General features: G+C 42.0%; 1 protein-coding gene across 2 annotated transcripts in view; it reads left to right on the forward strand.

The window, feature by feature from the left end:
- The window catches only part of chm (CHM Rab escort protein), a 109,550-nt gene that overhangs the window by 39,270 nt on the left and 46,678 nt on the right, over positions 1–23,602 (forward strand). For both annotated transcript variants that reach the window (XM_026941031.3, XM_053240377.1), the window contains exons 3-7: positions 12,222–12,294; positions 12,406–12,536; positions 17,016–17,307; positions 19,899–20,015; positions 22,321–22,441. In XM_026941031.3, coding sequence (XP_026796832.1) covers positions 12,222–12,294; positions 12,406–12,536; positions 17,016–17,307; positions 19,899–20,015; positions 22,321–22,441 — 734 coding nt within the window. The remainder of the gene's footprint in view (positions 1–12,221; positions 12,295–12,405; positions 12,537–17,015; positions 17,308–19,898; positions 20,016–22,320; positions 22,442–23,602) is intronic.

Genomic DNA, 23,602 nt, shown 5'->3' on the forward strand with positions numbered 1-23,602 from the left:
GTTAAAATGCAGTTGACTACAGCTCAGCATTTAACACAGTAATTCCCTCCAAACTCACCACCAAATTGGAAGACCTGGGACTTAGGCCGTCCCTGTGTCAGTGGATCTCCAACTTCCGGACAGGCAGACCACAAGCAGTATGGATGAGCAGACATTTCTCACCCTCCCTCACCATCAGCACTGGAGCCCCCCCAGGGTTGTGTCCTGAGCCCACTGCTGTACTCATTGTTTGTTTATGACTGTGTGCCCACTTCCAACTCTACCACCATCGTCAAGTTTGCTGACGACACTGTTGTGGTAAGCCTGATCTCTGATAATTAGAAGGCCTAAGTGGTGCCAGGAGAACAACCTCCTCCTGTACATCAGCAAGACAAAGCATTTGATAATTCTTCAGCACGAAGCAGGACAGGAGTTACCACCCCTTCAAAATCAACGGGGCCCCAGTGAAGAGAGTGGACAGTTTCTGGTATTTTGGTGTTCACATCACGCAGGGCCTGTTATGGTCCTGCTACATTAACACCCTTGGTGAAGAGCACCCCTCAGCGTCTTTACCACCTTAGTCTCTAAAGGGACTTTAAACTGCCCTCTAAGTTGCTAAGGAACTTTTACACCTGCACCATTGAGAGCATCCTGACAGGAAGCATCACAGCCTGGTTTGGGAACAGCACCAAGCAGGATAGGCGGGCTCTCCAGAGGGTGGTGCCATCAGCTGGGTGCACCATCTACACTAAGCTCTTTGACCTGCAGTCTGTCTACAGTAAGCAGTGCAGATCCAAGGACAGGAATATATTGAAGGACATCAGCCATCCGAACAATGGATTCTTCTCTCTTTTGCGATAAGGGAAGCACTTCTGCACTCTGAAGGCCAACAGAAAGAGAATTAGAAGGAGCTTCTTCCCACAGGCCATTAGGGCCCTCAACCAGGAAAACACCTAGGACTATACTTTGTATTAGTTTTTGCACAAAACCAAACCAAAACTGTTTATATACCAGTATTACCCCTCCTTTATAAATATTTATCACATATTTTGGCAATTTTACTGCTACTATCCAAGCCCGAAGTTGCACAGCATTGTATTGCACATATAGCTGCACATGTCTGCTTTATTCCAAATATAGTCCATACTATTGCTGCCATCTATCTTTTATATCCTTTACAGTGGGTATAGAAAAGAATCACCCCCCTTCAAAATAATCACATTTTGTTGCCCTCTGCCAGAAAGTTGTCAATGGGAAGAAGGTTCACCTTCCAACATGACAATGACCCAAAGCACACAGCAAAATTGACCACACAGTGGTTGAAGGAGAAAAAGGTGAATGTCCTTGCATGGCCTAGTCAGAGCTCAGACTTAAACGCCATTGAAAATCTGTGGAATGACTTGAAGACTGCAGTTCACCAATGGTCACCATCAAATTTAAATGAACTTGAAGAGTGAGAAAATATTGCAAAGTCTAGATGTGCAAAGTTGGTAGAGACGTATATCAACATACTAAAGGCTGTAATTAAAGCAAAAGGTAGTTCAACAAAATACTGACACAAGGAGGTGATCCTTTATCCAACTCAGTAATTCTGTTTTTTAAAATTTTTAAAAAATTTTTTCTGACCTGTTGCTGTTATATCTTTCACTTGGATGTTATAAGTTGCGCTGAGTAAATACAGCTGGATAAAACAAAAATTGTGTCTGTCTTCATTTCAGGCTGCAAAGCAACAAAATGTGCTCATTTTGAAGGGGGGTGATTCTTTTCTCTACCCACTGTATATTATATTTTTATATTTTTCCTTTTCTACTTGTATACGAGTAAATTCTGGTTTATGTAACGTCTATTTTTATATCACAGACAGTCATAAAAGGCATTTCACTGCACATCATACAGTGTATGGTTGTGTGTGTGATCAATAGAATTTGAATTTGGATGCGGTTACTGCACGTTAGCCCCTCATCATGTGTCTGTAAAACATATTTTTACCTCCATATTTTGGCATATTTAACAGCATAACCAGTGATCACAGCACACTGATAGTTATGCTGTTTATTTACATATACACAATTGGCATCCTTCATGTGAAAGGGCGCCCCAGTAGGTAGTATCGTAATGTGAAGACTGCCCACTTGATGGCCAGACACTCCTTCTCAATCGTGAGGCATTGTGAGGGTGGTGGATTCTGTACATGAGTCGTTGAAACATTGCTGGGGCTCCAAACAACCCAAACGGAAGTGTGACAAACTTGTGTAACCCAAATGGAGAGGAAAAAGACATTTTTTTCTCCAAGATATTGGAGTCAAGGGAATCTGCCAATACTCCATGGTTAAATCCAGTGTCAAATAAAAGTGAGCTGCGCCTAATCGATCGAGTAGTTCATCAATGTGAGGCATCGGATGTGCATCTAAATTTTATGGACCCATCCATCAGCTTTGGCACAAAAGCCGCTCGGCTGCTCCAGTCACTGTGGAACTCCTCGATTACTTTCGTGTCAAGCATAGCCTTGAGTTCCTCCTGAACCACACTTTTTTGTGTTCAGCCAACCGGTATGGATGACTGTGTACAACCACACCTGGAGGAGTCTCAATGTGATGTTCTGTGTGGTAAGTGCGATCGGGTAGAGGCGAAAACACGTCAGAAAATTCCTCCTGCAACCTAGCAACCTGTCCTCTCTGGGATGGTGAGAGGTGGTCTCCACCGGGTGAAGAGGGGACTGGGGTGAATTGGACCACACTTTCTAGACATACCTCTGGTTCCAGCTCCCTCTTGGGAATGACCATCGCCAGAGCCACACGAACTGTCTCTCTCCATGGTTTCAGGAGATTGAGGTGGTATATTTGAAGTGCATTGCCCCTGTCTGTTGGCTTGTCCTCATAGTTAACTTCTTCAACCTGCCATGTGACCTCATGTGGATCCTTGCCACTTTGCGAGTAATTTAGAGCTTGACATGGGTAGCAAAATAAGCACTTTATCTCCCGGTGTGAATTCCCGTAGTCAGGTACCCCTGTTATACAGCCGGGTTTGACAGTTTAGTGCATGTAGCAAATTCTCCTGTGTTATTTGTCCCAATGTGTGGAGTTTTGCTCTCAGGTCAAGAACGTATTGAATTTCATTCTTGCTATTAGAAGGTCCCTCCTCCCAATTTTCCCTAATGATGTCTAAGATGCCATGAGTCTTGTGCGCATACAACAATTCGAATGAGAGGTGAGGAGAGAGGGATAGGGAAACCCCGGGACTGGGGAGCTGGTTTTTGTGGTGCAGGGACAGAACGGAGGGAGGGTTAGGAGGAGGAGGGGATGTACAAGAGCAAAATAGAGAAGGAAGGGGCTTGTCTGCCCACAGATACTCCGATAAGTGGTCCTCTTCCAGCTAGACCGCCTCATCTAGCGACTGGACCCATTCCGCCATCCCCTCCGATAGTCGGGCAACGAGCTGCTCCAGCACCATGAGGTCGACTACTTCTTCGGCGGCGCACCCCTCTGCCAGTAGCTGTCTGCAGCAGGTGTCTCGCAGCTGCTGGGCAAAGGCGAACGGGTGTTGAAACGCTGTTGGTGCTGTTCGGGGGTATGGCTGACGTGTTGCAATATCGCCCTCTTCAGGTCCGGGTACATATACACACATGCACACACACACACACACACATATATATATACATATATATATATATATATATATATACGTATGTATGTATGTATATTTATTTAGTCAGGTCCAGAAGTATTCGGACAGTGAAAGAGTTTTTGTGATTTTGCCTTTATATACCACCACAATGAATTTGAAGTAAAACAATCAAGATGTGATCGAAGTGTAGACTTTCAGCTTTATTTTAAGAGGTTTCACAAAAATATGGCATTTACCATTCAGGATTTACAGCCATTTTCAACATAGTACCTCCATTTTCAGGGGCTCAAAGGTATTTGGACAATTGACTGATAAGAAGTTAACTGACCAGGTGTGGTCCATTCCCTCGTTACTTCAAGACAAATGAAGCAGATAAAAGGTCTGGAGTTGATATCAGGTATTGAGTTGGCATTTGGCAGCTGTTTGACTGGAGCTACCAAAATGAAGTCCAAGGAGATCTCAGTGCAAGTGAAGGAGGCCATCATTAGGCTGAAAAAACAACATAAATCTGTAAGAGAGTTAGCAAAAACTTTAAGTTTGGCCAAATCCACAGTTGGGTACATTCTTAAAAAGAAAGAAAGCACGGGTTAGCTCAACAACATCGAAAGGCCTGGAAGGCAACTAAAGTGGATGATCACAGAATCCTTTCCTTGGTGAAAAAAAAACCCTTCACCACATCAAAAGAAGTCAAGAATACTCAGGAGAAGGCAGGTGTATCGTTGTCAAAATCTACAATCAAGAGACACCTTCATGAATGTAAATACAGAGGGTTTACAACAAGGTGCAAACCACTGGTTTGCATTCAAGAACAGGAAAGCCAGATTAGACTTTGCCAGAAAACATCTAAAAAAGCCTCCCATGTTCTGGAATAAGATTCTTTGGACTGATGAATCCAAGATTAACTCGCACCAGAATGATTGGAAGAGAAAAGTATGGCGAAAGAAAGGAACAGCTCATGATCCAAAGTATACCACATCATGTGTCAAACATGGTGGATGCAGTGTTATTGCATGGGCATGTATGGCTGCCAATGGAACGGGCTCACTGGTGTTTATTGATGATGTGACTGCTGACAGAAGTAGCGAGATGAATTCTGAGGTGTATAGGGCTATACTCTCTGCTCACATTAAGCCAAATGCTACAAAACTGATAGGACGCCGCTTCACAGGGCAGGTGGATAATGACCCTAAACATACTGCAAAAGCAACTCAAGACTTTTTGAAGGCAAAGAAATGGAATATTTTTCAATGGCCAAGTCAGTGACCTGATCTCAACTTAATAGAGCATGCTTTTCAGTTACTGAAGACAAGACTGAAGGTGGAAAGACCCACAAACAAGCAGCAGATGAAGGTGGCTGCAGTGAAGGCCTGGCAAAGCATCTCCAAGGAGGAAACTCAGAATTTGAGTTTTGAGAACAAATTCACAAAAACTCCGCCATTGTCCAAATACTTCCGGACCTGACTGTATATACACACACACACACACACACACACATAAATATACACCGATCAGCCATAACATTATGACCACTGACAGGTGAAGTAAATAATATTGATTATCTCGTTACAATAGCACCTGTCAAGGGTTGAGATATATTAGACAGCAAGTGACCAGTCGGTTCTCGAAGTTGATGTATTGGAAACAGGAGAAATGGGCAAGCGTAAGGATTAGAGAGACTTTGACAACGGCCAAATTGTGATGGCTAGATGACTGGGTCAGAGCATCTCAGGGCAGGCTTTGTGGGGTGTTCCCAGTATGCAGTGGTTAGTACCTACCAAAAGTGGTCCAAGGAAGGACAACCAGTGAACTAGCGACAGGGTCATGGGCGCCCAACTCTGACTGATGTGCGTTTGGAGGGAAGGCTAGTCTGTCTGGTCTGATCCCACAGAAGAGCAGTAGCACAAATTGCTGAAAAGTTAAAGCTGGCTATGGTAGAAAGGTGTCAGAACACACAGTGCATCACAGCTTGCTGCGTATGGGACTGTGTAGCCACAGACCTGTCAGAGCGCCCATGCTGACCTCTGTCCACTGCCAAAATTGCCTACAATGGACAGGTAAGCATTAGAACTGGACCACAGAGCAATGGAAGAAGGTGGCCTGGTCCGATAAATCACATTTTCTTTTACATCATGTGGAAGGCCGAGTGTGTGTGCATCGTTTACCTGGGGAAGAGATGGCACCAGCATGCACTATGGGAAGGACGCAAGCTGGCAGAGGCAGTGTGATGCTCTGGGCAATGTTCTGCTGGGAAACTTTGGAAACTTTAACATTGTTGCAGACCAGGTACACCCCTTCATGGCAACGGTATTCCCTAATTGAAGTGACCTCTTTCGGCAGGATAATGCGCCCTGCCACACTGTAAAAATTGTTCAGGAATGGTTCGAGGAGCATGAGAAAGAGTTCAAGGTGTTAACTTGGCCTCCAAATTCCCCAGATCTCACATCTAACATGTGAGGTAACCAATCGAACGTCTGTGGGGTGTGCTAGCCATCAAGTCCGATCCATGGAGGCCCCACCTCGCAACTTACAGAACTTAAAGGATCTGCTGTTAACGTCTTTGTGCCAGATACCACAGCACACCTTCAGGGATCCAGTGCAGCAAAAGGGGGACCAACACAATATTAGGCAGGTGGTCATAATGTTATGGCTGATCGGTGTGTGTGTGTATGTATGTATGTATGTATATGTGTGTGTGTGTGTATATGTATATACACACACACACAATAGATGGAAATCTACAATATTTCTGTAAATAAATAATATAATTTTATGCCCCTCCACTCAGTGGTGGAGACATTGTTTTTGGGTTGTCCGTCTGTCCATGCATCCTTCTGAGTTTCTCATTAGCCTGATATCTCAGGAACAAGTAATTGAATGTTTGTAGGATTTATATGCAACTATCGTTGTAGCCAGTAGATGAACTGATTTGATTCTGGAATTGATACAAACAGGATAAGTGTCACAGAAAAGTTAAATGTCTGAAATAGTTTTTCTTCCTGTTCCCGTCTCAAGTATATTGTAAGGGTATTTCTGGCATACAAATTAATAACAAGAAGAACTAGACTTGGTGGTGGTGGTGGAGAGTTTGTCTTGTTTTATTCTTGTAAATGTGAGTCCAATATACCTCCATTTCTGCCTGGTTTTTAAGTAATGATTTTGCTTATTTGCCCTGTGAGCTTTCCCTTTTACGGCGTTTTGGGGGCATCACTAAATGCATATTTGCTGTGCTATGCACACGTCCAGTAATTTATGGGTGATTCCCATTTATCATCATATGCAAGTTAATATGAAGAAAATCAGCATTTCCGAAACTTCTGTAAATTTGATGGAAATTTTGAGTTCGGTTTGGCTTAAGCAAACATTTAAACGCAACTACTGAAAGATTGATAAATGAGGCCCAAAGAAACAGGACTCAGCTTTGGACTGCCCTGAAACGTGCTCAGAGATAACCTTCACACCCCTGCCACTGAGATGGGTGATGCTAACTTTGTAAAATGTGGAGTAGGTTTATGGTGAAAACCATGCAGCAGCACAGATTCCAAGGACTGGCGCATCTCTGAATAAGGTTTGAGAGTTGGAGCTGATTCTTTAGCTGAAGTCATTGCTAGCAAAAAGGCATTTATCAGATACACCCATTCAAAATCAGCATCATGCATAGGCCCATAAGGAGAGTCCTTAGCACAAGGGGGAAGTCCCATGCCTGCCTCCGAGGTGACCGTGGTGGGTGGTGCTGCCTCACCCCTTAAGAAAGGCTGTAATATTCCTGTTTATCCAGGTGTTTCACGCTGCCCATATCAGTTTTGGGGGTATATTAGAAATCAAATTACAACTTCAATTAAGTTTAGTTCAGTTTTTCTGAAACATCCTAATGACTTTTTTAATTGATTTCATGTCTGTTTTAGGCATTATGTAATGATTTTTCTTATAATCCTAAACTGAACGTATGATGTCCACAGTAGTTTGTAGGTTTTTCTTCAGAGTAAAACAATAAATCCATTTGTTGTAAACAGGCTTTTGGGACATTGTGGTATTATATTTGGTATTATTTGGACATATGTGATATTTTTTGGAACATGAAAGGGACTGGGTATTTTTTTTTCCTCTCAGGCCGAGATTTACTAAGATTGCTTATTTGCTTGTGCAAATTGATAATCATCAATCGTGCATGCATCGTGCGTGCATCATGGACCACCACGATGATGGTGCCGCGGATGGCTGCCTCAGTGTTTTGGTGCGCTCTACTATGTCTCTTTTTGTGTTTTAATTCAGTTTTCTGTCACAGCTCTGGTGGCTCCTACTTCACGGAAGAGCTCGTGAACATCAGAGCTACTACCCCTGTGGACCTTTTTCCGACTTTTCTGGCTTCTACCGTGGATTTACTGGCTATTTTGATCAAGGTCGCTCATAATAAAGTGAGGCTTCGCAGAAGAGGTGTGCTTGTGCGTCTCCGCCGGCGCGGATTACGCACCGTGCTTCCCGGGATATTCCTCTCTAACGTGCCCTCACTTTGCAACAAAATGGATGAGATGACACTGCTGATGAATGAAAACAGACTTTTCTACGTCCTGTGTTTTTTGCTTCACGGAATCGTGGCTGTGTGATCTTATACTGGACTCTGCGCTACAGCTGAGTCGATTTCAACTCTACAGAGCGGACAGACACATGGAGCTTTCCAGCAAAACAAAAGGAGGTGGAATCTGGAATCTGTCTCAGCACTGTTCCCCAGATCTGGAGGCCTTCATCATTAACTGAAAACCTTTCTACTTGCCCCATGAGTTCTCCTCATTCATTCTCGTCGGTGTTAACATCCCGCCGCATGGTGATGTGCGTGAGGCGCAGCGTGCACTGGCTGACGAGATACTGTGTGTGGAACGGACAAACCCGGACGCCTTGGTTATTGTCCTAGGAGACTTTAACAAAGGTAATCTCTCCTACGAACTCCCCAAATGCAAACAGTTCATTAAGTGCCCAACCAGAGAGTGGAAGGTACTGGACCACTGCTACACCACCATCAGCGGTGCTTATCGTGCTGTCCTTCACGCTGCACTGGGTCAGTCAGACCACATCATGGTGCACTTGATTCTGACATACAGGCAGAAATTAAAACTCTGCAAACATCAAAAAAGTGAAGTGACTTGTGGCCAAGTATGGTGACCCATACTCGGAATTTGTGCTCTGCATTTAACCCATCCAAGTGCACACACACAGTAGTGAACACACACCCGGAGCCGTGGGCAGCCTTTTTTGCTGCGGCGCCCGGGGAGCAGTTGGGGGTTCGGTGCCTTGCTCAAGGGTCTCACCTCAGTCGTGGTATTGAGGGTGGAAGAGAGCGCTGGTCATTCACTCCCCTCACCTACAATCCCTGCCGGACCTGAGACTCGAACCCACGACCTTCAGGTTCACCTTTGGATTGCAAGTCCGACTCTCTCTATCCATTAGGCCACTACTGCCCCCGACCACCAAGGCTGTGGGGGAACTGCAGGAGTGTCTGGACTATATAAACTGGGAAGTTTTGAGGTCTGCCACCAATAGTCTGGACGAGTATACGGACACTGTGACGTCCTACATTAACCTCTGTGAGGACAGCGTCATTCCATCACGCACCAGGGTGAGTTATAACAATGATAAACCCTGGTTCACAGCTAAATTCAGACAGCTGAGGTCAGAGAAAGAGGCTGCATTCAGAAGTGGGGACAAAGACCAATACAAAGAGGCCAAGTACAGATTTCGCTAGGAGGTGAGAAGAGCTAAATCAGAGCACGGTGAGAGAATGGAACAGCAACTCTCAGCCAATGACAGCCAATGAAAAGGGCTTAAGGCAATCACCAACTACAAGCCTAGAGCCCACCACTCTGTGAACGACCTGCGCCTGGCCAACAGCCTGAATGATTTTTACTGCCACTTTGGAAGACAATGGCACATACCTGATATCCGCCACCCACCCCACCAGTCATTGATCTGCAGCAGCCCCTCCTCCAATGCTACACCTAGATCACCCACACAGCCTCACACCTCAGTGTTGCCCTCTCCCCCACCCCTCACACCTCTCTCCATCAAAGAGGAAGAAGTGAATAGACTGTTTAAATGGCTGAACCCCCACAAAGCCAGGGGCCCGGACTCTGTCTCCCCCTCCACCCTGAAGCACTGTGCCAACCAGCTGTCTCCGGTGTTCACTAACATTTTTAACACCTCACTGGAGACCTGCCATGTGCCAGCCTGTTTTAAAACTTCAGCGATTATTCCAGTCCCTAAAAAGGCGAGGATCACAGGACTTAATGATTACAGACCCGTTGCCCTGACTTCTGTGGTCATGAAGTCTTTTGAGCACCTCGTCTTGTCCCACCTCAAGAACATTACAGACCCTCTTCTGGATCCCATGCAGTTTGCGTACAGAGCCAACAGATCTGTAGACGACGCTGTAAAAATGCCCCTCCGCTTCATCCTCCAGCATCTGGACTCCCCAGGATCCTATGCCAGGATAATGTTTGTGGACTTCAGCTCTGCCTTCAACACTATCATCCTGTCTCTGCTCTGAGACAAGCTCTCCCACCTGAACGTGCAGGACTCATTGTGCAGGTGGATCACAGACTTCTTGACAGACAGACCATCAGCACTGGATCCCCCCAAGGCTGTGTCCTCTCTCCTCTTTTATTCTCCCTGTATACTAACTAACAGCTGCACATCTGGACACCAGTCTGTCAAACTCCTGAAGTTCGCAGATGACACCACCCTCATCTCTGATGGAGACGAGTCGGCCTACAGAAGTGAGATGGAGCGTCTGGTGTCATGGTGCAGCATGAACAACCTGGAGCTCAACGCTCTCAAGACAGCGGAGATGATAGTGGATTTCAGGAAGGACCCAGCCCCCGTCCCACCCATCATCCTCTGTGACACTCCGGTGACCTCTGTCGAGTCCTTCCACTTGCTGGGAACCACCATCACCCAGAAGCTCAAGTGGGAGCAGAACATCAGCTCCTTCACCAAGAAGGCTCAGCAGAGGCTGTACTTCTTGCAGAAGCTGAAGAAGTTCCACCTCCCTGTGAGGATGATGGTCAATTTCTACACTGCCATCATCGAATCAATTCTCACTTCCTCCATCACAGTTTGGTTTGCTGCTACCACGGCCAGGGACAAGGCCAAGCTGCAGCGCGTCATCCACTCCGCTGAGAAGGTGATCAGCTGCAGTTTCCATTCACCTCAGGACTTGTATGTCTCCAGGACCTGGAGATGTGCAGCCAGGATTGCAGCCGTCCCCTCTCACCCTGGACATGTACTCTTCCAGTCCCTACCCTCTGGCAAGAGGCTCCGGTCCACCAGGACCAGGAACTCACGCCACAAGAACAGTTTCTTCCCCGCTGCAGTCAGCCTGCTGAACAGTCCAACCTACTGACAGTCACTCTCCCCTCTGAAGCTGCAATATTTTTTCTACCTCCCATGTACACTCACTTTTTCTGTACATAACTATTTCTATTATTAATTTATTTTATTCTATCTTGTCTGCTGTTTACATATTTCGTATTTATATATAGCATGTTCCTCTTGCACCATGGACTCTTGCACTTCTGTATTTATTTTACCCTTGTTATTGTGTCACATTTTTGTATTCTTTATCTCTGTATCCCCTTTGACTTTATATCTTTGTTTCTGTGTCTGCACCTGACATCAAGACAAATTCCTAGTACTGTAAAGTGTCCTTTACTGTACCTGCCAATAAACTGATTCTGATTCTGATAAAACTGCACATTTACTTTTAGTATATGTTGTAGGGCATTTACAAATAAGAATTATTACTTGCTACACATGCAAAGAAGGTGGTGGCAACAATGTTAAAATAAGTTTTTTTGTGTGCTAATTGTTGATAGGTGTGCTAATTCTAATTTTTAACTGAGTTCAGATCTTAAAGAAATCTCATTAAGAGCAAAACTAAAACTCAAGTAAAAAGCAATGATTGAAAGTGATGAGATGTCTTTAAAAACATTGAAATACAACACGAATGCAAAATAGTGTGGACATGACCGTGTTCTGTTTACAAGATACGTGTGAAACCTTTTCACAAACCAACTTTAAAAACATTTTTAAGTAGTTTTGAGGTGCAGTCATAATGTCGAGAAACCTTAATTAACCTTGATTAAACAGTGATTAAATAAATTTTTAGTCTTCAAATGGCAGGAAAATGGGCTTCTGGAAATGTAATATTGGGCCATCAGTCATATTAATTTTCACATGCGATTGCCATGCCCTGACTCGTTTTCAGACTGTAGGGGCAAAAGAAATTGATTTATATTGAAACGACCCCAAACTAACTATTCATGAAAGGAAGTTTTTTTTTTTTTTTTTTTTTTTTTTTTTTTTTTTTTTTTTTGCTCGTGCTGATTTGCTTATATGAAAAACACAGTTATCTTATTCCTATTAGTAGATCAGCTTGCATGTTTTGTGTGTGTTAGCTTGTATGTTTTTCACATGCAAACCTTTAGTAAATCTTGGCCACAGTATTTTCTGCCCTGCAGAAATATTCTCAGCATTACTGAATTTTATTGTCCTCAGTGCATGTACATTATTCAACACCTTTCCCACATTCCCTGTCAAATCTGACCACAAATGTCTTTCATGTATTACAGGAGAAACTACTATGCTGGAAACTGGGCCAGCTTTACATTCAATGGCCTGCTGTCATGGATTGAGGAGTACAAGGTTTTTATTCCTTCCTTCTGCAGAGACGTGGTGTTCATGTAGTTTTGATGTTTCAGGTTAGTTTTGAGGTTTTGATAAGCAGCTGATGCTGTTTTGGTTTGTTGACTTTAGGCTCAGCAAGAAACTCCAAGCAGCAAGTCAGAACAGGGATGGAACGATCAAATTGAGGATGATGAGGAAGTTGTTTTTCTCAGCTCTGTAGACTCCTCCATCTCCAATCTGGAAGTATTCTCTTATACCAGGTATTGTTTTTCTGTCTCTTAATTTTTGTCATGTCCTGACCATTATTTTTTTTCTTCAACCCTTAGCGCCTTACAAACGCAGTTGTGGACACTTTCATACCATATCTTCTGTGTCATAACTCCTGAATGAATTATAATGTATTAAAACTCTTTATTTGAATTATCAGTGTATCATTAGTGACAGTATCTCTGAAACGAGCCTTGTGTGTGATCATATACGTATTTTTCTTGTATTAACTACAAGAACTTAAATTTTTGTTTTTGACAACAGGAGTCTAGTACTAGCTTGTAAGTGAGAATGGTTTTGTAATCATTCATGAGAGAGAAAAATTCATTGGTTTATGTATTGAATTACTATTTTATATATACCACTAAAAAGAGATTTTCTACAAATTGTAAAACAAACAAAATGGCACATATTTTATCTTTTATTTTCACGCATTGTATTTATGTAATAGTAAATGTTTAGGTTGCAACCGTAACCCTGGTTCTCTGATAGCATGGATGAGGTTTCTCACTATGGGACATGCCCCACTGTGCTGTATCCACAGAAGCAATATTCCATTATGCTGGGCAGGATTCTCTCCTGCCTTATAACCATCAGCACATCATCATCTATTAAACACACCTTTTTTTCGCATGGAGGGTGGACTGTGATACACCTCAGGACAGCTCTAAGATGTAAATGCTGCTGCCAGTCATTTCTATAAATGATTATATCATCTAAATAAGCAGACACATATGCACTACACAAGCAGAATATTCTGTCCATGAGATGTTGGAACGTTGCTGGGGCTCCAAACAAACCAAATGGAAGGGAGACAAATTGATGTAACCCCAACAGAGTGGATATTGGAGTCAAGAGAATCTGCCAGTACTGCTTGGTTAAATCCAGCGTAGAATAAAAGCAAGCTGTGGCTAACCCATTGAGCAGTTCATCAACTCGGGGCATTTGGTATGCATCAAATTTAGACACCGCACAAAAATGGACTGACCCGTTGGCCTTGGTGCCCAAGACCATGGGGCTGCTCCAATTGCTGTAGGACTCCTAAATTAATCCCATATTCATTCTAAACCACATTTTTTTGTGTTCGGGTAACTGGAAGGGGCAGCTGCGTACAGCCAAACCTGGAGGAGTCTCGATGTGGTGCTCTATGATGTCTGTGCAACCAGCTAGAGGTGAAAACACGTTGGAAAATTTCCCTTGCAACCTGGCAACCAGTTCTCTCTGGGAAGATAATAGGTGGTCTCCACAGGAAACCAGGGTGAATCTGGTCCCAGCTCCTCCCTCCCAGGAACCACAGTCAACAGAGCCACAGGAACTGGCTCTCTCCACAGTTTCGGGAGATTGAAGTGGTACATTTGAAGTGCATCGCCTATACCCATTTGCCTGACCTCATTGTTGACTTCTCTTTTTCACTGTGTGACCTCAAATGGCCCTTGCCACTATGTAAGTAATTTGGAGCTCGTTGTGGGTACTAAAACAAGTACGTTATCTTCTGGTGCGAATTCCCATAGCTGAGTTACCCTGTCGTACAGCCAGGACTGTTGCTCTCGGTCCTGGTGCAAGTTCTTCTGTGTTAGATGGCTTAGGATGTGGAGTTTTGCTCTCAAGTCCAGAATGTAGTGAATTTCTTTTTTGCTGTTAGAAGGTTCCTCCATTTAATTTCCCCTAATGACATCTAAGAGGCTTGCACCCGTAATTAGAATGGGGAGAACCCTGACATAAAAGCCCTGGTCCATCAGGGTCTCTTTTGGGGCGCTGACTTAGGGGAGAACTGGGAAGAGTGCCTCCACAATGCTACATGCTGAGATGTTGCAAAGAGGCATTGTTTCCTTGTATCTCATTGCACAGTCTGCTAGAATTAACACAAAGCAGTGTGCACTCTGTTTTGAAGGGGACCTTGATTAAAGAAAGGGGTGCAATGGTTAGGAGTGGGTGGCAGATTCACCAGCTGACAAGCGACATGCCACACACCACCTGCGAGCCCTCCCCACCCTCCGTGTCTCCCTAACGGGGAACTGCTGTCAATCGCCCTGGCACAGTCTACCCAGCCAAGGTGCGCAAATTTCACACCATGCCTAATTTCCTGTAGGTTTTAGACTGACTAAATGACATTGTGCTGAGGATTATTAGGCAGCAGGGATTTCCAGCCTTTGTGAGGTACACATCACATCTGCCAGTCAGTCTTCGTTAGCTTAAGGGGATATTGCTTCTGAAACAAATGTTTGTAAGAGAACCTTTTTTCCCTTAATTATTCATTTAGTAGTTTTAAATATAGTTATATATGCCCTAAACTATACTTACAAGGAAAGGCCCACTGGCCAGCAAATAAATTGTAATAAATACAGTTGAGGTGGAAAGTTTACATCCCCCTTTCAAAATCTGCAAGAAGGAAAAACCATGCATTAAGAGCCGGGGGGTGAAAACTTTTTGAATTTGAAGATCAGGGTAAATTTAACTTATTTTGTCTTCTGGGAAACATGTAACTATCTTCTGTAGCCTCTGAAGGGCAGTACTAAATGGAAAAAATATGATATTTAGGCAAAATAAGAAAAATGTACACATCTCCATTCTGTTCAAAAGTTTTCACCCCCGGCTCTTAATTCATGGTTTTTCCTTCTGGAGCATCAGTGAGCGTTTGAACCTTCTGTAATAGTTGCATATGAGTCCCTCAGTTGTCCTCAGTGTGAAAAGATGGATCTCAAAATAATATAGTCATTGTTGGAAAGGGTTCAAATACACAAAAAATGCTGGAAAACCAAAGAATTTGTGGGACCTGAAGGATTTTTCTGAAGAACAGCAGGCAGTTTAACTGTTCAGGACAAACAAGGGACTCATGAACAACTATCACTAAACAAAAAAACACAGCTATGGATCATTCAGGTAACAACACAGTATTAAGAATCAAGTGGATGTAAACTTTTGAACGGGGTCATCTTTATAAATTCAACTATTATTTTCTCTTGTGGACTATATGTAAACATCTTTTATGTGAAATATCTTATTCAGGTCAGCACTAAATAAACAACATGCATTTTGAATGATCCCTCTTATTTTGGTAAAATAATTAACATTTTGCAGATTCTGAAAGGGGTATGTAAACTTTTGACCTCAACTGTATTAGAAGATGATAATTAAAAAAATGTGTACTCATTTTATATTTGTCAGTGCTAAATTATAGTATATACCACCAGATTTTTGTCTCTTCACACTACATTCTCCGATCATTGCTGAACAGATATTGTTAATGAATTTAAAACTTCTTATATACAGGCTTAAAAAAACATTTCATATATCATGTTGCATCTTGGAGTTACAAAGATAAAAGCGTATAAATGAAGGTTTTGAAAAGGCTTTCCAATTTTAATTTTATAAAGTTCTTGTTTTAATTTTGTTGTTCATCATCTCCAAGAAAACTATTAAAATTTTTTGATGAATCATCCTGTGCTGGTCTTGTGTTCATCCAATTAAATGCTCTCCAGAATATACTGCACTACAGTAGCAGCTTGTTAGCAGCAAAAATGGTTTTTCAGTGCATTTTTGGCTATGTCTTCTTCAATAATATTCCCTGTTCCAACTTTCCCATGGCGAGCATTTATTCATTTGGAAAAGGGTGGAATTTGTGGAAGTCCACTGTTATGTGGCATCATTATACCTACCATTCAACGTGTTAGATGCTTCTTTGTAATGACCACAAGGCTCTTCATGACCATTAGTGCCTATGACGGTCAATCTCAGTTCAAATGTGTAGCAAAAACACATGGCATCTCGTTGTCTAGAATATCGTCCTCATTAACTTTGATGTGGGTAAAGGTGGCAGTGAGAAATCCTTCACTGTTGAAATACAGGCTCTCTCTAAACTTTTTGCTGTTCTCCATTATTTAGCTAGTTAGCTAAGTCGGTTTAGATTCGGCAGGGTGTGGAATATCTCAAACGTTATTGGCTATTGTGTAAATAATTCAAGCATTTCAACACACTGGCACTCTTGACTCGCTGTTTCGAATCCTTGAAAATACGGAATCAGATCATGGCTCTCAACCCATTTCATGGGGACTGATCAAATAGATTCACTTTACTTCAACATTATTAGCCTGTCAGTGCACTTAATATGGTGTTCTGTTAAACCTTTTAAAAAGTTTAATTAATTTGGTTCAATCATGTCTGTCATAAAAGCAGTGTTTCTAGTGTATAGATTTATAAACGACTTGCTTCAGAACAAAATCCTCTAAGATTGTAGACTTGAAACTTGACACAGGAATTTAAGTGCTAAATGTGTTAAATGGTTGATATAACGAAATTACACTATATTAGATTAGATTAGATTCAATTTTATTGTCATTGTGAAGAGTACAAGTACGGAGCCAATGAAATGCAGTTTCATTGAGATTCAGATGATCATAAATAAATTTATTTCTGTTGACACTTCATTTCAACTTGGAATTTGATTGTGTAGCTATGTGTTCTGTCACCTGTAGCGAGGAGTCTGAGGATGACGTGAACAGCTTGCCCAAAGCAGCTGAGGAGATGAATGGCTGCCGTACAGAAGCCCAAGACACAGGTTCTTTCAATGCTTGTACACAAGACCCACAGAATCTAGAGGAGAATGAGCAAACATCTAAGAACCAAGACCCCTGCCAATCAGAGGAAGGCAAAAAAGATCAGCAGCCAATAAGAAGCCCAGAGCAAGCATTAGAGGTGAAAAAGAAAATAACGTATGCTAAGCTACTGAAGGAGGGGCGCAGATTTAACATTGATCTTGTGTCTAAGGTGAGTGTCCATTTAATCAGTGAACTACAGCATATATACAAGTTTCAAATGTCAGATTATGCATCTTAAATTGGCTTTAGTTAATATACTAATTTATGTTTCCATTTAAATGTTTGTAATTTGTAATTAATTATACAAATTATAGTAAATATAATTAATTATAATTATAATTATAATTATAATTCATCTTCAGGACCATGACCTGAGGCTTTGCAACAGATTTCGTGCCATGATCACCTACTGGTCATAAGTAACAATAACATGCTAAAAAAAATGCTTACATTTAATTGCCATTTCTGCTACTCCTTCAAATTTTGTCCAATCTTCACCAAATTTGACTCACATGATATTGAGATCTGTCTAAACGTGCCCAAAGTGGGGTTAAGAAAAAAGGCCCAGACTGATGAGAAAAAAAAAAAACCTTAGATCTTTTTAAATTGCAAGAAGAAAAACATTTTAGGTCAGAGCAGTAGCAATCACGACCAAAGGCAGCAATGCCACCCTGCTACCCTGCTTTGTTCATCTAGACCTTTCCTCCTACAGTCAGAGAATTCCAGCATGAGTTAAACTACAAAAACGGTCTTCAATCCCTTTGCCTAAAGTTGTGGCTCTGCTTTCCTGTGATTGCTTAGGCAACAATTGTAGCATGTCTGTGAATGTGCAGCTCAATGAGTCTGGGTGCTTGGCCCCCTGAAAAGCAGCTTGCAGCTTTAATTAGGGGCCAAGCACCACAGGTGTGTAGGCACCTATTGTTTTCATTAGTGTTCTTATTATTAGGGGCCAAGCACCACAGGTGCGTAGGCACCTATCGTTTTTGTCAACTTTCCTATTATTATTCTGCTTCTTCTTCTGAATATTGAGTCTATGGCCACCCAATTCAACCCTACATAGGAAAGTTATGAAATATGGCACAGATACAGGACAGTCTGAAATGTTAGCAACACAAACTTGGAGTTGCTATCTCAAACCCTCTAGCGCCACCAACAGGTCAAAGTTTCACTGCTGTTTATGCTTAATAACTTTGTAACTGTAAGAGCTAGAAACAAAATTCTTGTTTCGACTGCACACCATGGTTTCCCTGGATTCTGGATTTCTTCGGTCAAGCTGAGTTCAACACACTCTATAATTTCTGCTTAATGAGATTTTCCACCATCTTGGATTTTGTCAAAAACTGTTTTTTTCAATACTCCGTGTACAGATTTTGTCCAATCATCACTAACTTTTGTACACCTCATCTTCAGACCAGGCCTGACTGACACAAAACTTGGTAACTGCCATTTTTTTCTACCTTTTCTCCAAATTTTGTCCAAACTTCACTAAATTTGGCTAACAAAAGTTATCAAAGGAATTTTGATATTTAAAACCATTCTCCTGTAATGCCCTGGCAAATGCAAAAAACAGGATGTGAGGGTGTATCTCAGCAATGCATCTACATGTAATCATGATACTTGATAGATATCTTCAGGACCATGCCTTGAATGTACCCAAGTAGTTTTGTGACTGTGCACCCTGGTGGTCAAGAACTGTAACAACTTTCACTTTTTTCCTTATGTCATTTGAAAAGTTTGTGCTAAATTCACAGTTAATTTTTCCTATAATTCCCTGGAATATGCTAAATTGAATGCACTCCAGCGTCCGAAATTTAAGTATACTTCCTGTCGACCATCTTGGATTTTGTCAAAAACTGTTTTCACACTACTCCTCCTACAAATTATGTCCAATCAACATCAAATCATCTTCTGACAAACTTCTTTTCAAAAGAATGTTGATATTCCAAGCGGCTTGGTCATAATGTGCCAACAAATCTGACGGCGAAGCCACCAAACAGGGAATGAAGCTGTATCTCAGCAATGACCTTGCACACTGACACAAATCTTGGTAGGCATCTTCAGGACCATGCCCTGAGCCTAAGCAACAAGTTTCGTGACAGCGACACGTACTGGTCAAAAGTTACAATGTTGTTGTTCTTTTTTCTTCTTTTGTCTGGTCCCATTTGTGGTCACCACAGCGGATCATTGGTCCGCATATTTGATTTGGCACAGTTTTTCTGCTGGATGCCCTTTCTGATGCAACTCTTAATTTTATCCGGGTTTGGGACACAGCACTGGGAGTGCACTGTTGTGTGCGTCCCCAGTGGCGATGGTTGGTTCCCTGGCCAGGAATCGAACCTGGGCCGCGGCGGTGAGCACTCCCAGGCCTAGCCACTAGTCCTCCAGGGACCCTACTGGTCAAAAGTTACAATAACGTGTCGAAAATGCTTCCAAGTGCCATTTTTGCTACTCCTCCTCCAAATTTTGTCCAGTCTTCACCAAATCTGGCTCACATCATCTTCAGACCTAATACCTCAGATGTTTTTGAATTGCAAGAAGAAAAGGATTTTCAGGTCAGAGCAGTAGCAATCATGACCACAGGTCAAAGTAGCAACAGACAACACCACAGGTCACCCTGCTGCCCATTTGTAATTATTAATATGTTTCTAATGTGCTGTAGTTAGGCATGGTAGTACTACCACCAGCATTTACACCACACACACACACAGATCTGAATAACAATTCTGATTGTAACGACAGTCTGATACTTTCAACTTACAGCTGCTGTATTCCCGTGGCTTACTGGTGGACCTTCTCATCAAGTCCAATGTCAGCCGCTATGCTGAGTTCAAGAACATCAGTTGCATCTTGACGTGTCATAATGGCAAAGTAGAGCAGGTAAGCTGGAACCTACATGCACAAACAATGTGGATTCCTTCTTGTTATTGGCAAGTACCAATGTGGATTCCTTCTTGTGATTGACAAGATACCATCAGTTTGAAGGTGATCCGTGAAACAGTGTTTAGTTGGATTCAATTCAATTTTATTTGTATAGCGCTTTTAACAGTAGACATTGTCACAAAGCAGCTTTACAGAAATAAATACATTTAGGAAATTATAAAGGTATGAAACGTATGAATTTATCCCTAATGAGCAAGCCAGAGGCCACAGTGGCAAAGAGGAAAAACTCGCTGAGACAATGTGAGGAAGAAATCTTGAAGAGGACCCAGACTCAAAAGGGAGCCCATCCTCATCTGGATGACAATGGATAGTGCAATTATAAACAAATCCCTTCTGTAACTGTGTACTACATGGACAAATAGTGCAACTGTGTAACCAGGAAATTGATTACAGTTTCCTGTATATGAGAACTCCAACCAGAAGTAGGGCAACAGGATGTATCAGTCAGGTCCAGAGAGAAGAAGGGGTCAGGATCACTGGTATCTCAGGAGTAGCATGTGTAGCTCCACAGCAAGAGAGGGAGAATGGTTAAGGACAATGTACTTTGCAAGCACTCCATCGTCAACAAACTTGAGTGAACTCGTAAGAGTGGAGGAGCGACAGCATCCAAACGTCCCAGTTCACCACAACACTCTGTGCTTGTGAACCCTCCAGGACTGCTCCTTTGCCTAAGAAAAACTATTCACGGAAGGCTTGACTAAACAAATATGTTTTCAGCCTAGACTTAAACACAGAGACTATGTCTGAGTCCTGAACAATAATTGGAAGGCTGTTCCATAACTGTGGGGCTTTGTAAGAGAAAGCTCTACCCCCTGCTGTAGCCTTCACTATTTGAGGTACCAACAAATAGCCTATACCTTTTGATCGAAGTAGGCGTGACGAATCATAAAAGACCGAAAGTTCGGTTAGTATTGTGGCGCAAGGCGCCGTCTCTGTGCTATGATGAGGCCTAAATCCTGACTGATACATTTCATGAATGTTATTCCTATGTAGGCATGAGCATAACTGCTGTGCTACAACCTTTACTAGGATCTTTGGAGATGAGGGCGAGATTTGATATTGGCCTTTGATATTGGACTTAACAACAACAGATACATTTATATTACAACACTAAGAGCTTTTCTATAGCACAGGAGGCTCTCCTGGCCTTGACTCTGGATTGTCACCAATTAACTAGGCCTGTTCTGAGACTGTGAGCTGTGCTGCAACAAATGAGAACAGCACCTTCTCGAGTGGGACGGACACCGTCCCGCCCTAACAGACCAGCCTTGCCCTCAAAACTACTCCAATTATCTATAAAGCCCACATTGTTTTCGGAGCACCACCTGGAGATCCAGCAATTCAGCAGTTCACCATTACCATTAAGCTACATCGCCACAACGCACTGGGATGGGGCCAGAGCATATTACTGCATCAGATAGTGCAAAATTATTGATGAAAAAGAAAGAAACATTATAGTTTAAATGCCAGAGCAGGCAAGAAACTCCCGGCAAAGGATTCAAAAACAGGAACTACGTCACAGGAACTAATTCCACTAATCCTTGCTAATGATAGATTCAGTGACATGGGTCTTGGCTGTTGGAGAAAATTTCCATTTCCATTTTTGCACATTGTCTATACAAGTCTATATTATATCAAAAGCTGTATTATATCACTGAAGCTGTTGTTTTGTATTACCCTGAACATTGTAGCCACCATTAATTCTCTTACTTTTGAAAACTTAGCTTGAAGTGTTTTGATTAAAACTATCATTATTTTGTGAAATAAAATAAGAAAGAAAATAAGGTTAGAAAGCTTAGGAATGGATAAAAATTCTAGACATGTATTCATTTATATTCAAAATGAATAGCCACTAGCATTCCACTGTTACTGACCCTCGCATAATCAGCTAATATTTAGCATATGTATAAATAACTTTAAACTTTTCTAATTTTATGTGACCAAAAATAGTGTTGCAAGAGAAGGTTTTTTTCTGATTTCTGTGAAGAAATGTATGCAACATTTTTAATGCAAGAAATTAAAGTTTGAGTGACGTTTGCTGAGAATCTGACTCCCCTTTTCTTTCTTACTCTTTTTCACTCTCTTTCTCTTTCCCCTTCTCTTTCTCTCCCTCTCACACTCTATCTCTCATTAAATGTTTCTTTTTTACTGATTATCTTTCACTGTGCTTTGTATTCTGTATGTTCACTCATAGCCTTACCTCTGTCTTCTCTCCACCCCACCCCCCAACAACCCTGTTAAGGTCCCGTGTTCGCGTGCAGATGTATTTGGCAGTAAGCAGCTGACTGTGGTGGAGAAACGTATGCTGATGAAATTCCTTACTTTTTGCCTGGACTTTGAGCAACACCAAGAGGAGTTCCAAGGTATGACTGCCTTTTCTTTCTTTTTGTATCTGTTTGTCTGTCTGTACAGTTGAGTGAAAAAGTGCAAAAAAGATAAATTTCAGATTAATTGACTGAGTCTATCCTGCAATAGAAACAACACAAAAAATTAGGCTAAATTATCTGATTTTTTTTTTTTTTTTTTTTTTTTTTGGGGGGAGTATTTGCAAAGAGCCTGGAGGCAGTTGTGCAGGCAGGTGGTGGGAATACATATTAGAAAATTTTAGAAACTTTAAGAAAGGGAGATATAATTATATAATATAATTTCCTTTTTTTATTTCTTATTTTTTTTCATTTTAATATCATGATGTACACTATTTTACCCTCTTTGTTACTTATGGTCTGTAATGAAGGTCTGTAACATCTGTGAATGGAAATTTGTTCTTTTTTTTGCATTTTATATTAAGGGTATGCAAAATTTGCTTTGTACACTATATGGCCAAAACTTTGTGGACACGTTACTATCCCTTTCCCCAAACTATAGCCACAAAGTTGGAGACACACAATTGCATATGATGTCTTTGCATGCTTTAGCATTACACTTTCCCTTAAGTGGAAATAAGGGGCCTAGTCCAAATGTGCTGGAGCAACACACTGCCCCTGTGCACAAAGCGGTTGCCAAGGTTTTAGTGGAACAACTTGAGTTCTGGTGTGGAAGAGGCCTTGACCTCAGCCCTACTGAACACTCTTCGGTTGAACTGGAATGTGACTATGTGCCAGTCCTCCATGCCCAACATCAGCGCATGACCTCACTAATTCAAAGGGGGGCTAAATCTGGAATGAGATGTTCAAAAAGCACATATGGGTGTGATGGTGTTCACAGAGTTTTGGCCTTATTGTGTGTGTGTGTGTGTGTGTGTGTGTGTGTGTGAATATAGTATGTATATGTATGAAACACCTATAAAGAATAGAACATGATGGGACAAATTACTTGCGCTGTAAGTTATGTTATAGCAACTATAAACAGTCATACTTTCAACAGCCTCTGTTTTTCCTCTCTTTTGAAGTTAATAAGACAAAAATGCAGCTTGTCATGTTACTGAGAAAGTACAACACATAAACTACACTGTCCTGAAGATTCTCCCAATGGTGGTAAACTGTTGGTTACAACATGTTGACACTCGAGACTCCATGCATAAATGT

The sequence above is a fragment of the Pangasianodon hypophthalmus genome, chromosome 15 (assembly GCF_027358585.1).
Source record: "Pangasianodon hypophthalmus isolate fPanHyp1 chromosome 15, fPanHyp1.pri, whole genome shotgun sequence".
Taxonomy (NCBI): Eukaryota; Metazoa; Chordata; class Actinopteri; order Siluriformes; family Pangasiidae; genus Pangasianodon; species Pangasianodon hypophthalmus.